This window comes from Oculina patagonica, chromosome 1 (assembly GCF_052425735.1).
Source record: "Oculina patagonica isolate OP01 chromosome 1, crgOcupat, whole genome shotgun sequence".
In the NCBI taxonomy this organism is placed as follows: Eukaryota; Metazoa; Cnidaria; class Anthozoa; order Scleractinia; family Oculinidae; genus Oculina; species Oculina patagonica.
Window position 1 is genome coordinate 19,805,116 of NC_135758.1, and position 10,869 is coordinate 19,815,984.

Below are 10,869 nucleotides of genomic sequence, written 5' to 3' on the forward strand. Positions count from 1 at the left end.
GCGAAGCTTTAAAAGTTGTGCTCAAACTCGTTTCAGAACAATGTTTCTCTTCATATTCATTGGTTTCGTTGGCATGTTCTGGGTTGAGTGCAGCGTGGAGGGATTCTTTACCGCGGCTTACAACACAAGAAACTAATTCCAACTTACAAACGCTGTTCTTTCCATCAGCCGAACTCACTTTTCGTAGGTAATGAGCGTAAGAACGTAGTTTAAAATTAAGTTTATTCAGTCTTAACAATTACGCAGGACCTTGCTCTAGAACCTGAGGCACTATTCACACTTATCCGTTTTCGCTTGAAAACCGAGCCTTCCTGTTAAGTACGCATCAGGTTTTCACTCCACTGCAAAGTCATTGTGTAGCAAGACTGCAGATAGTAAACAGCTTACAGATAAAAGAGCAGTTGATGGGATTAGCTAAAGCTAACCAAGAATTAAATAAGTGGGACACGTATAGGTAACAAACTGGATAACAGACGCATCAAGTTGCCTTTCACCACACTGAACAGAATCTCGAGAAAATGACATTTACAAGGCAATTTTAATGGAGGCCACCTTTAGAAATTAAGTGAGCCTTTGGGCAACCTCTCTAATTGAGGGAATTCTAATCCTGTTTCAGGGTTTTCCCCAGTGATAAAGTTAAAGTGCCACACTTATTCACACGCATGTGTAATAATTATCTTTTTTTTTATAAAAAGTTGCAAAATTTTATTCTTACAAATTATATGCATACAAAGCAAGGTGCATGTAGTACAAGCTCAACAGTGCAGCTCGCCTGTTACATGTTAATTCTCCATTTCACCCCATATCAATATATTAATGACTATCATGATTTAGAAAGCTTAGCCTAAAAGGTTATAAACAAATTATTCTCAATAACATAATCTAATGCTCTAAACTCAGGCCAAAGGAACCTTTACTCTTCCCAGGGAGTCCAGACACCTTCCTCTATTGCTTTAAGAAATGCCTTAGGATCAAGTGGTTTGTTCAGTGGAGGCACTACCCCCTTCATGTAGTACTGCACCCTCTCTTGCAATGCCTTCACCACGTCTGGAAGCTTCTCGCTGAGGTCTTCATGTTCTGTCGGGTCAGCGGTAATGTTGTAAAGAGCAACTTCAACAACGTCTCCAATCTCCTGGTGAATAAATGAGTGGAATATTATTGCCTAGTTTCAAGATTATTTACTGAGCAAAATGTAGTAGATAAATAATCGTAAATAACAGAAATTATATTGATTGCTGTTTTGTGTGTACAAGTTTAGGAAGGTAGGTAAAGTCTGCATCGAGCCACTACATTAAGCCACTAGGAGTATTTCTACTCTCCCCTGGATGGGATGCTAGTCCCTTGCAGGGTTACCCCCAGCATTAAATTCGGCGGTACCCATTTATACACCTGCGTGGAGAGAAAGTAGTGTGAAAGTAGTGTCTTGCCCAAGAACACAATGTAGTGACCCTGGTCAGGGCTCAAACCCAGACCACTTGATCCAGAGTCCAGTGCGCTAACAACAAGGCCAAGTTTATACGGGTGCTAAATTAATTTGAACTGATCGCCACAATAGCAACAATGGCAAAATTGGCTGACAGCTACATGTGATATGTCCAACAATTCTCAATTATAGTTGAACTACTCCTTATGGACATCTCAATAACACAGATGCGTCCATGCCATGTAACAGATAGCTTACTGATAGATACCAAATCTCTATATAATTATAATGCTGGTGACTAGCTCATGCCCTGAAATAAAGTTTCTTAATACCTTGGTTCCAGTTGGTAACCCAGCCAGCTGTTCAACTTTTCCATTAGGTACACCTTGTTTCTTGTGTGGTTCTCCGCCAAGTTCTGGAGGCTTAAACCAAGTAGAATTTGGTACTTTCAAGAGAAGCTTCATGTCACCCACTCTCAAAGCAATTCCTTCAAAGAGAGTGATACCCAGATTATCATCTTCACTTGGGATCGGGTCGATATTGAGAAGGATCTCTTTCCTTGGTGATGGCTCACCATGCGAAATGGTGTTCCATACATCCATACCGTCCAGGGGTGACGATTCATGATCAAGAGTACCACCTGTGTGGAATAGAAATTCAACTTTAAAGCAATCTTCACATGCTTACCATGCCAGCTGGAGTCCCTGTGGCATAGTAGCTAATAACTCAGGCTACTCAGGCACAGTAATACTGAAGGAAATCCCACAGGGGTTCCCATACAAAAGGTGCAGGGATGCGGGTGACCAGACCCTATTTGGTGGAATGGCAGAATGACGAAACTGTGATAGTATAATGCCCTTACCAACAAAAACAGTTAAAGCTAACTGCAAGCAAACTGGAGTAAGGCTTACTGCAAGCAAACCGGGGTGAAGCCAACCACATGAAAGCATACTAGTGAAATTCCGTCATTCCACCATTATGCCGAATAGTCATCACAGGGATGCTCATCAGAAATTTTAGAAAGAAACCCTAAAAGAGACCAATCTGGGTGTGGCTCAAGCTTTTTTTATCCCTAAAAGCATATAGTTATTCCTTTGCTTGCAAGTCCCTAAACAAGACCTTGATGGCTAAAATATTGGTGTTTTGCCCAGAACACCCTAACTGAGACCTAAAACCTAAAATTTACATCCCAAATTGAGGCAACGAGCATCCCCACCCATTTTATATGAGAGTTTTTCCCCCAGGATCAAATGTATTTTCCAAAACAGCAATCTTGATTGCTTTAATAGAGATATTTTGCTTGTTGTTAGGAACACGACATTCAAAAGTAGTTAAACACAATTTATAGTACCTGCAAGGTTTACCAATGTTGGATACCAGTCTGTAACATGCAACAGGCCTTCACATTTGACTCCTGTTCTACCAAGCATGTTCCCATGAACAAAACTGACTCCTCTCACCCCTCCCTCCCATAAAGTAAGTTTTTCTCCACGGAGCGGCCAGTTAAATCCACCATAGGTATGCCATCCTCCATTATCAGTTGTAAAAACCATTAAGGTGTTGTCCCATAGCCTGAAAAATTAGAATCAAGAGCATAAGAAAAACTGCCCTTTGAGACTTCATGCTCATGGGGTAGAGATGCTTATCAGAAAATTTGAACTATTCCCCTAAAGGAAACCAATCTGGGTGTGGCTCAAGCTTTATTTGACCCCTAAACGATAACATTCTTAAATAGACAAACAAAAAAGCGTTATTAGTGATCTTAAGATTGATGAAGACATCGTTATCAAATGTGTTTATCTTCATGAATGTGTCTGTATAAAAGAGGTTAGACCAATCTGGGTGTGGCTCAAGCTTTATTTGACCCCTTAATGATAGCATTTTGAAATAGAGAAACAAATTAGAGTTATTAGAGACCTTAAGGATGATGAAGACATTATCAAATGTGTTTATCTTCACGAATGTGTCTGTATAAAAGAGGTGAGACTGTTTCTCATACCCAGCATCCTTCATGGCATCTGTGATGTTGCCAACAGCTTCGTCCATAATGTCCACCATACCCGCAAATGTTCTGCGCTGTTCATCCTCAATGAAACTGTACTTATCTACATACTTTTGGGGTGCCTGCACTGGATAATGAGCATTTTGGAATGCCATATACAAGAACAAGGGTTCTGACGCATTATGTGTCTTGATAATGTCCTTTGCTCGCTACAGTTAGGAAAACATTAAGGTGTGAAACAGAGGTTTTTGAAAGCACAAGAATGAGTATAATAGTATGGATTGAGAACTCTAACTTAACCCTAAACCTGGAACAGCAACATCAAAATCTTAAAACTAAAAAAGAACAATCGATCAGAAACCAAATTTTAATTTGAACATTGATCTGTCCAAGTTATATTTTTAATAAGATGAATGCATTATTGAAATTGACTAACAGATTTAAATTTCAAATAATCAATTCATTAATGTACTCTAGGGGGGTACTCTTCTTTTGGCACGACTGTAATTAATACCAATGTTACAATCTCCTGCAAATTTAGAGCTCACCCCCACCCTATATAATTAAAGCTACACCCATCCCACCCCTCTCCCCTCACCCTCACACCCACCCCCACCCATAACCCTCAGCCCTCAACCTCACCCCCACCCCCACCCGTCATGCCATACATGTCATACTAAGTAGACCTACACTTAAAGATGATTTTCAGTCTGTACTGTGCAATCTCCACCTGCAATGTGAGTCTCGCACGAAGTAATGTTTATAACCAAAAATAAAAATTCCTGTTCAAACTTACCTTTTCCAATGATTATTGATGGCTGATATCTTTACAAAACAGTAATGACAAGTAGAAGAACCCCGGTGCTATTTTTAACTGATGTTTCAGCTTATCAGGAATTCTTGAACAAAACGAACCCTAATGGCGGACTAATTCGAATTCAAAACAAAAATGAAAACAAACCTCGAGACTGCACAGTATGGACTTGAAATCAGCTTTAATTATGAAAGAGCATATTTAAATATACAATTACAATGTATCCTAATAATGAAGCATATAATACATATAATGCAAGCCCATGTATGTTCAAAATACCTCTGCAAAAGCAAATGTACCATATGTCCCATTTAGGTCCCTTACTGGCTCTTTGTTGTCATGGAAGTCTAATATATTCACGACTTTATGAGTGAAGTGGTCTTCTAATGCATTGTAATAACCATAAAATGAATCAAACCCACGGTATGTAGGTGTATAGGGCCACTTGTAAAAGCCAATATGCCATTTTCCAACCATATGAGTTGCATAACCTTCCAAAAGAAGAAATCATAAAATCTGACTGTTAATAAACTGAATCTACCCAGAGCCAGATACAGAATGAACTATCCATAATTGGGTTCAAGTAACACAACTTTTTACTTTTGGTTATTAATAAGTTAGAATGTGCGGAAGAAATAACAAAATATACAAAATTAATTAAGTTACAGTTCATGGTAGAAATTATAAAAAAGATGTTAATCCAGGATCTTCCAGCCTTAATAATTGATTAACAACTAAACATCTGACTGATCACCGATCATCTTCGTTACCTTCCAAAATGATGCTTAGATAATTGACAGCAGCTAAGACGTAACCATTGAGTGAGATTAGAATTCCTATGTTATTTAAATGTGCAGTTACTTATATTTACCTGATTCTTTGAGCTTCTGGGGTAAAAGTGTGAAGTTGAGTGGCAACCCATAAGGGCTTTCTGCAAGCAGCACTAAATGCTGCATACCTACAAGTATATGGCAAAGGGTTACAATCATTGTACAGCTTTGAGCCAAAAACCAGGGATGTAGCCAAGAAAATGCTAAGCCAGCTCACCAACAATTTTGTATTCTTGTGAAATTTTAGCCAGATTTAAGTTCTCCTTTAGCTGGTGAAATGAGCCGGCAGCCGGCCTTAGCAACAACCTTGAAAAACTGTTTTAAAAAAAGTTGTACTGAGCAGTCAAGCTTCCTGGATCTCTTCTTAGAGCTTCTTGATACACCGAGACTGACTGGACTGACCACCTGGAGCCATGACCCTCCTGAACTCCTGTGTAGTTTTTTGTGTGGGTTGTGCAGTTTTTTGGTAGACACGGTGCCATTTCTTGGAGTTTCAGTTCCAACAGTTGGAGGAATAACCATTGGAGCCGAAACTCTAAGAGATCACTCCGTTCAATTCCCTATTAAAAAAACCCACACACAGAGAGAACAACACAGAAGTTAGCAGGGTGGTAGGCAGGGGGTTGCGATGGGTGCATTTGCACCCACTCACGGGCCACAAAGGTCTGGCTAATCTGGAAGTGAGGGATAAAATGAAGTTTGGCTAATATGAATGCTGGAAATGTGGACTTAAACAACTTGATTTAGCTAACTTTCCCGAGGGAGAATACCCCGGACTCCCCAAGGAAGCTCAGGCCTCTGGCGCTCGCACCCACCCATGCAAGATCCTGCCCACGGCCCTGGTAAGGTGAGAGATATTTATTACAATTCAAGAGTATTGTTCGTAATTTTCGGCCTTATTACACAAATTCTTCTTTAATATGCAAATCGCTTTAATTACGTAACAATACAAAGGTCAACACATTCGCAGCTTGCATTGGGTTATCTGTACTGTACTGTACTGCCCCCTCATCGGGGGGCGGAACCGACCTTATCATGAAAGCAGCAGTAGTTTATAAGATTACCCTCCCATAGTTATTGGCAGTAGTTCAGTGGTAAACTCACCAGTGTGGATTGGATATCTTCCTGTCATCAAAGCGGCTCTAGTAGGTGTACAAACTGGTTGAACGTAATAGTTGTCGAGCACGACACCTTGCGAGGCCAGCTTGTCAATGTTTGGAGTTTGGATTTTTGAGCCGTGAAATCCAACGTCACTCCAGCCGAGGTCATCGACAACAACAAATAATATGTGTGGAGGTGAAGCAGATGCATTTGCGTGGACAACAGACAAGAACACAGCCATTAAACTGGAAAGTAGAGACAGCGTACGAAAACGCTTGAACGCCATGTTGAAACCTCATTCGCAGCTTTGGAGCGTTGCGTGACCAGTGCGAAGCCGCGCGCCTCAGTTGTTGCACGTGACCGTTCGGAGTTTGGGAGAAATGAAAATTTTTTCGAATTCTCCCAAACTCACTCAAGTGTTGCTTCTGCTCGGTAAACACAAACCAGCCATTTCTATTTCTTTTATAAATACGCGTTTCGACATTACCGTGTTTATATAGACCACAGGCTTCCCAAGCTCAAAAGTCGTCTTTTTGATGTGTTTTTGAGAGCCCTTCGGGCGGCTGACTCTACATACGTGGTGTATGCGACGGCTTGTGTATATAGAGAAATGTATGGGAAAATCACGGATTCTCTAAAATCGGGTAAATAACTATCTATTTTGAAATAAAGTTTACCTACCTCAAATGTGTCGCTTACTTGTGTCTCTTGCCGAATTTGAAGCCATTCCGACGCCATTTAGCGAAGTTATTCGAAGTCGTTGTCTCCCCTTCTTTTTAGAGGGTCCTGAAGGGGGGGGTTCTAAATCCCATTTCCCAGCCAAAATTTTGCCTAAATCCCATTTCCCAGCCTATTTTTTGCTCAAATCCCAGTCCCAGCAGTGCAATTTTTGGTAAATCCCATTGCATGAAAAATCAAGGCTCAACCGCACTATACGTTCAGTAACTGTGATGTTTTAATTGTCCTAAATCCTGTTTTTATTTCTGCCAGTTGAAATCGGTAAATCCCTTTCGTTTTCTGAAATTCTTAACTCAACACATCCGTATTAACGTTTTCTCCAGTTCTTTGAGTGAGCAGTTCAGAGGAATGTCTTATTCACAATTTTCCACGTGTGTTACTAGGTTAGTAGAGGAATTGCCGTCACATGTTTCGTCCAATCACGTCCCTCGAGTCTTCGTTTCATACTGCGCAATCTTGACGACACGAGCGATTCTCAAAAGCTCCGTTGCAAGATTGATTTTGATTGGTTTTAAAAACAATAAAATGGCCGGGAGTAAACACCAAGAAGATCGTTGAGTCATGGTTTTTAAAGCTAAGCATGCGCAATTCAACCGGAAGTCCGATATTGTTGGACTTCCAAGCAGAACCTTCCAGGCTCGCTCGTTTCCAGACCACTGTTCAAAGGGAACGAAGACCCTGGGTACGAGGATGTGTTTGGCCCATATTGGATTACGCTAGTTTGAGCATGCTCAGTCATAGCTGTTCCGCTGAGTAACTAAATCACTGACAGGAAAATTGACAGCCACTTGAAAGACACTTGCATGCAGGCGTTGGTTTCGTTTCAGAGTTTTCAACATTGTAACTATGCCTTGAGGAATATTATTGAGCCTGAAATATATGTTTTTTTCGTGTACTGATGTGCTTCCCATTCCCATTTTCTGGTTGTGAATCCCAGTCCCAGTGACCTAAATCCCGTTTTCCTAGTAAAAACATATGCAAATCCCAGTAAAAATAGGCAAATCCCAGTTCCCATTTTACCCCTTCATGACCCTCTTTTTAGAAGGGGAGACAACGACTTCGAATAACTTCGCTAAATGGCGTCGGAATGGCTTCAAATTCGGCAAGAGACACAAGTAAGCGACACATTTGAGGTAGGTAAACTTTATTTCAAAATAGATAGTTATTTACCCGATTTTAGAGAATCCGTGATTTTCCCATACATTTCTCTATATACACAAGCCGTCGCATACACCACGTATGTAGAGTCAGCCGCCCGAAGGGCTCTCAAAAACACATCAAAAAGACGACTTTTGAGCTTGGGAAGCCTGTGTATAGACTCACGTGCAAGTTGTCCGATGAAAGCGCGCGTTATCAGTGCAGCGCGTAACCAGAACTGGATATCTGATGACGTCATATTTTTTTCAAAATGGCGCCCGCTTCATGGGACAGTATAGTGGTAGAGTTTTTAGGTCCTGTATACGCGCTGAAGTGCCCATGTCCCACAGTACTTTGGGAACTTAGCGTTTGAACAACAAGGTAACAGACGAGTGTGAGAAAATGGCGTCTTTTCACGTGTTCTTTGAGTTCTAAGGGAAAAAATATTGATTTTTGGAGCATTCGATAGCATGAGGCAGCTTGACCAAGGATCAAACATCTAAAGATAAAAGGTGCGTAGCAATTTTGTCCATCTTTGGAAAAATTATTTTAAGAATCTGTATACAATTTGCTTTGATTTCGTACTATTTTCGTTGTAGTGCAAGACTTATTCACATAGTGCTGTGGTTTTGAAGATACAACTTTGTGTCGCGCCATGTGCGTTATTTGTAAAGTGATACATCGACTGGACTGCTTATGCCATGTTCGTTTAATGTTCTTTTGCAGTCTGTTGGAAAAGCACATCGCTTTCGTGAAGAAAAGATGCCGGTTTTGTAAGAAAACCTTATCAAAGTGAATGGTGGTCCAGAACTGCTTTAAGACAGCGGTTTGAGACGAAATTTTGGAGTTTTTTGACTAACTAACTATGGTCAAAAGCATCAATTTCATCTTTTACTGGTCGATGAAAATAAGGTAGGTTTTTATTTGTACATGTATCAGACCCATGGGTAAAAACAATAGTAAGCTTATACCTGGCTGAAAACAATGCAAAAAGTTAATTGTCTTTGTCACAGCAGAAAATAAAACAACTCTGCATACAAATTAAGAAACTCTTGTTATTGCTGTGTTTTTTTTGTTCAACCAGTTTGCAAGTTATTTTGTCTGTGCTGCATGGGTCTGGACATTGCGGTCAGGAATTGTCCCCTGTCCCCTGTTTTTACCCCTGTTTTATGAGTCAGATGAGTCTGAGTCAATGAGTCAAATCAGTAAAAAAGTGATTTTCACACAAAGTTAGTTATAACATATTGAACCACAATAATTTTTGCCTGAGTACAAATTACCTTAGAAGCACTCCAAATCATTTGCATGTGGTTTGGTTTTATTTGTTAGTTATGATTGCACTGGCTTTTTCAAATTAACTTCTCTTATATAATTTATTATTTGTGGGAGGTGCAGTGGCCCATTAATGGCTAGCATGCTGGATTCTAGATTAAGCAGTCCAGGTTCGGGGGCCAGGCCAGGGAACTACATTTTGTTCTTGGGCAAGAAACATGCCTCTCCCACCCAGATGTATAAATGGTTACTGGTGAATTTACTGTCAGGGGTATCCTTGTGATGGACTAGCATCCCATCCATAGGGTGTAGAATACTCCTAGTCGCTAAATGCTACAGAAACCGGAATAAGCTCTGGCTGTATGGGCCACTAGGCTTGGACGCAGACTTTATTTTGAATCATGCACTCATGACTCATTGACTTGTAAGCCTCATATAATATTTATTTTCATCTCTGGTATTTTTGTAGTATTTACGTACCGGTAATTGCTCATGGGTATATCTTGCTTGTCAAGTTTAGGGTGACTGACTAAATTTTAAATTCATGTTAGCATTTCTTGCACTAAAAATTAAGAATTTCAAATTTGAGAGCATCTATGGTAATTATAATAACCTTATATCCAAAGCTGATCTCCCCTAATTTAACTGCTTAGCTATCAACCATATGATCCTTAATTTATCTTTTGAATCATTGCTGAAAAGAACAGATTTTTTTATTATGGATGAAAAAAGATAAAAAGTGAAACTTGCCACTTCACAATTAAGGTGGACATGATTAGGGTATGGGGAGAAACTGGACTGCTGACTAAATCTTTTTTACCTTGTATATATATATATACCCATGGTATAAATGTCAATAAAAATTGTTCACAAATTTTATTATCTCTTGCTGTCCAAAAAATATTGGGGGGGGGGGGGGGTCACATGGTATTTAGCACTGAAATATAGTGAAAGCTTGATTCAACAAATGAGGCTATCATCTTTTCAATTCAGGCTTTGACCTCATATCCTGAAATCTTAGTGGTTGTGGAGATCATATGTGGGAGAAATATGTGGTAGAATATTGTTTGGGAGTCTTAAACTAGCTGCAATCCACAGACTTGGCAGTATGCAAATGCTGACAGAATCATTTTCACCTCTCAGTGATAGCTAATATATGTAAAAGGAAATAAATAATTATATGAGTTGAGCTGCTCTCATTGCATTTGCTAAAATTATACCATTTTTTCCAGGTCTTGGCAAGAAAGCTTTAAAAGAGGAAAAAAGGAAGTTATGATATGATCAAGGAACATAATAAAATAACTTTTGAATGAGTGGTGTTGAATGCTATTTTCAAGTTACCCTAAATGCTTGTTTCAACCCTGCTTTCACACAAAATACAAACACTGCAAAATTTTGAGTATAAACAGAAAAGTGATTGAAGTTCCTGAGGCAGCATCAAAGAAAGATACCCTGATATAGGACTGTCAAAATCCAAATAATACTGGATACTGGATTTTGTGCCAGGATTGAAAACTGTAGTGGCAGAACATTTTTGAAACCAAATGATACT

At 39.7% G+C, this 10,869-nt stretch overlaps 1 protein-coding gene and 1 long non-coding RNA gene across 3 annotated transcripts in view; one reads left to right on the plus strand and one right to left on the minus strand.

The window, feature by feature from the left end:
- The window catches only part of LOC144660518 (arylsulfatase B-like), a 49,045-nt gene extending 42,550 nt beyond the window's left edge, over positions 1-6,495 (minus strand). Inside the window, exons 1-7 of one of the 2 annotated variants that reach the window (XM_078521186.1) lie at positions 6,174-6,495; positions 5,111-5,197; positions 4,519-4,730; positions 3,423-3,634; positions 2,775-2,995; positions 1,756-2,063; positions 912-1,132 (exon numbers count right to left, since the gene is read on the minus strand). In XM_078521186.1, the coding sequence (XP_078377312.1) occupies positions 914-1,132; positions 1,756-2,063; positions 2,775-2,995; positions 3,423-3,634; positions 4,519-4,730; positions 5,111-5,197; positions 6,174-6,456 (1,542 nt within the window). In that variant the 5' untranslated portion in view covers positions 6,457-6,495 and the 3' untranslated portion in view covers positions 912-913. Of the gene's footprint in view, positions 1-205; positions 1,133-1,755; positions 2,064-2,774; positions 2,996-3,422; positions 3,635-4,518; positions 4,731-5,110; positions 5,198-6,173 lie in introns of those variants that run through there. The other variant, XM_078521178.1, reaches the window with a different exon arrangement.
- A 1,927-nt stretch (positions 6,496-8,422) lies between these two features.
- On the plus strand, positions 8,423-10,630 carry LOC144661174 (uncharacterized). Its single transcript, XR_013572227.1, has 3 exons — positions 8,423-8,557; positions 8,772-8,957; positions 10,550-10,630. It is a non-coding gene; the product is annotated as an uncharacterized LOC144661174 (long non-coding RNA).
- Positions 10,631-10,869: the final 239 nt, after the last annotated feature.